This window comes from Volvox carteri (assembly GCF_000143455.1).
Source record: "Volvox carteri f. nagariensis unplaced genomic scaffold VOLCAscaffold_76, whole genome shotgun sequence".
In the NCBI taxonomy this organism is placed as follows: Eukaryota; Viridiplantae; Chlorophyta; class Chlorophyceae; order Chlamydomonadales; family Volvocaceae; genus Volvox; species Volvox carteri.
The window spans coordinates 243,292-245,818 of record NW_003307619.1 but is presented as its reverse complement, the minus strand read 5'-3'; the positions used below and the strand labels follow the sequence as shown (position 1 = coordinate 245,818).

General features: G+C 68.3%; 1 protein-coding gene across 1 annotated transcript in view; it reads right to left on the bottom strand.

The window, feature by feature from the left end:
* Positions 1 to 2,527, bottom strand: part of VOLCADRAFT_98728 (uncharacterized protein) — a gene marked incomplete at both ends in the record, with an annotated part of 8,532 nt that overhangs the window by 3,564 nt on the left and 2,441 nt on the right. The window contains 4 exons of the mRNA XM_002957578.1: positions 18 to 662; positions 735 to 911; positions 1,086 to 1,144; positions 1,754 to 2,435. Coding sequence (XP_002957624.1) covers positions 18 to 662; positions 735 to 911; positions 1,086 to 1,144; positions 1,754 to 2,435 — 1,563 coding nt within the window. The remainder of the gene's footprint in view (positions 1 to 17; positions 663 to 734; positions 912 to 1,085; positions 1,145 to 1,753; positions 2,436 to 2,527) is intronic.

Below are 2,527 nucleotides of genomic sequence, written 5' to 3'. Positions count from 1 at the left end.
CCCCTAACGGTTCTTACCACAACGGCCATGGACGAGCGCCTCCGGGAACACAAGGACCTAGGTTCGCCGAACGTGAACTCGGGTCTGGGTAACGCAGCCTCCGCGCCAGCCGCCGCCGCCGCAGCAGCTCGTCCCATGCGCCTATCTGCCGTACGGCCGACGGGAGCGCCGCTGTTTACTTCCAAGGTTTCGGCGCCACCCTCGATGCCGGTGCCGGCGGCGACCCTGCCGCCGCCGCCGCCACCGCGGCGGCGGCGGCGGCGGGTGCCGCCATCGGGAAACGACCCCGTATGGGAAAACGCGGAATCCCACCCCGCTGGCGCTGTGCGTAAGGCCCACGACAGCGTCCTATTACCCAGAGTGCCACTGCCAACGCCACCGCCGCCGTCGCTGCCGCCTGCACTGACACCGCTACTGCCGACGACGACAATGGCGCTTCTTGCACCACCTCCCCTGAGCCCCATCTCTCGACCGTACGGCACATAAACAGGGGCGCAGACATCGTACCCGCTGCCTGTGCTGGGAATCTGCGGTACGGCATCAGCATCCAGGGCTGTGACACCGTCTGTCGTTCGTCGCGATGTGATACTGTCGCCGCCAACGCCGCTTACGTTTGCTGGGTGCGCAGGGCCTTCGACAAGCCCCCGGGGTGGAGCTTCAACCTGCGTCGCGACCGGTGCGTACGGCAGCTGGTTCGTTGGTCTGGCTGCCGCCGCCATTACCGCCGCACCTACCGGCGCCAGGCCCGATGGCGGCGGCGGCGGCGGCGGCTCCGCGATGTCTGAGGGCCTCTGCGGCACCCGATTGACGCCGCATCCGTCCCGTACATCGCCGCTCGCTGTAACGCCTTCCGCCGCAGCGTCTGTCGGCGGTGATAGCTGTACGGGAGTTGTCGGCGGCGCTGGCGGCGACTGCGTGGCGACGGCGGCGGGAGAGGGGGCGGCGGTAGCAGTGGACGAGATCGATGACATTGACGTCAGCAACTGCCTGTGAGATCCGCCGCCGCCGCCGCCCGACAAGGCGGGCGGGTGTTGGGCCCTGGCGGCGCCGTGAGGACTTGGATGGTAGCTTGGAAGCGACCTCACGGTTTGTGAGCAGGCGGAGAGGGTGGAGACGGCCGCACCCGACCACGTGCTGAAGGGAGCTGCGGGGGAGGGAGATAGGGAGGGGGGAGAGACGAGCAAAGGATTGGAGTTATGGAGGGGCGGCGGCGGGTAAACAGGCATGCAGTTCAGTACGGAAATGTGAACAACGGATGACACACGCGACCCAAATCGGGGAACCGTGACATTGGCGGCGGCTCCGCCGCCGCCGCCGCCGCTGCCGGATCGCGTCTGTTGCGGTGTCGTCTGATGCCGCTGCTGCTGAGACGCCAGCGGCGGCGGCGGTGGTGGCGGCGCGTCGCCTGCCTCCTCTCCCTCTCCCTCTCAGTCTTCCTCCACGACAGGGCATACCAGCCGGCCTCGCATACTGCCAACGCCGGAGCCGTACGTTCCCAACATCGAGTACGGCATAGGGATTTCCGACACTGGCGGCAGCTTGGACATCTCCGCCGAGTCGCCACTGCCGCTAAGGACGATCATGCCGCTGGCAAAAGCCCCCTCGCTGCTGCTGCTGCTGCGGCGGCGGCGGCGACGGCGACGGCAGCTGCGGCGACGGCGACGGCGGCGGCTGCGGCGAGCCACTTCGCTGCTGTGGTTGCACAGGAATCACCGGCGCGGGGGGGCCAGGCGGCTGCCAGCTGTAGCAGCACCCGGTAGCCGCTCTCCGCCGCCGCCGCCGCCGCCACCGCCTCCGCCACCGCCGCCAGTACCTCCCGACAGGTACGCCGCGAACGCCGCCGCCACCTCCGCTGACGTCGGACCTTGGTGCCTCTCAGCCGCCGCTTTGGCCGTCGCCGCCAACACCTCCGCCTGCCTCTGCTGCTGCGTCGGCGTCGGCATCGACCTTTCCTGACCCCACGTCCCGGCTTGCAGCTGCGGCCTCAGCCCTGTAGATCCGCCGTACATGTTTTGCAACGTGGATACGGTAGATTCAGATCCGTACGACTCGGATAGCTGTTGAGTCAACATCTTCTGCTGCTCCGGCCGCTGCTGCTGCGGGACGCTGTTTCGCGACGGTGGCGGCGGCGTCACCGGCGGTGGTGGCTGTAGCCAGGATGCGGCGCTGAGCGAGCCGTCGCCTGTGTGCGCCAGCGCCGCCGCCAGGCTGGCCCGCGACGGCGGCGGCGGCGGCGGCTGTTGCGACTGTAGCCCGGAATTCACTCCAGCTGACGGCACATTGGTGCCAATGGTGACGACTACAGCCGAGGTTGCGGCGGACGACGCTACAGAGGAAGACACGAGCGTGTTGGGCTGTAGCAGAAACGACCCACGGGTCCGTTCCTGCTGCTGCGGGAGCTGTAGCTGCGACTGAAAATCGAATTGCGAAACGGACTGCGAGCAGCGTGATCGAAGCTTGGCCTGTCGCAGCACCGCTCTCAGCGCCGGTGACACCATCATCCCCTCCCCTTCCCCCTCCCCCCGAC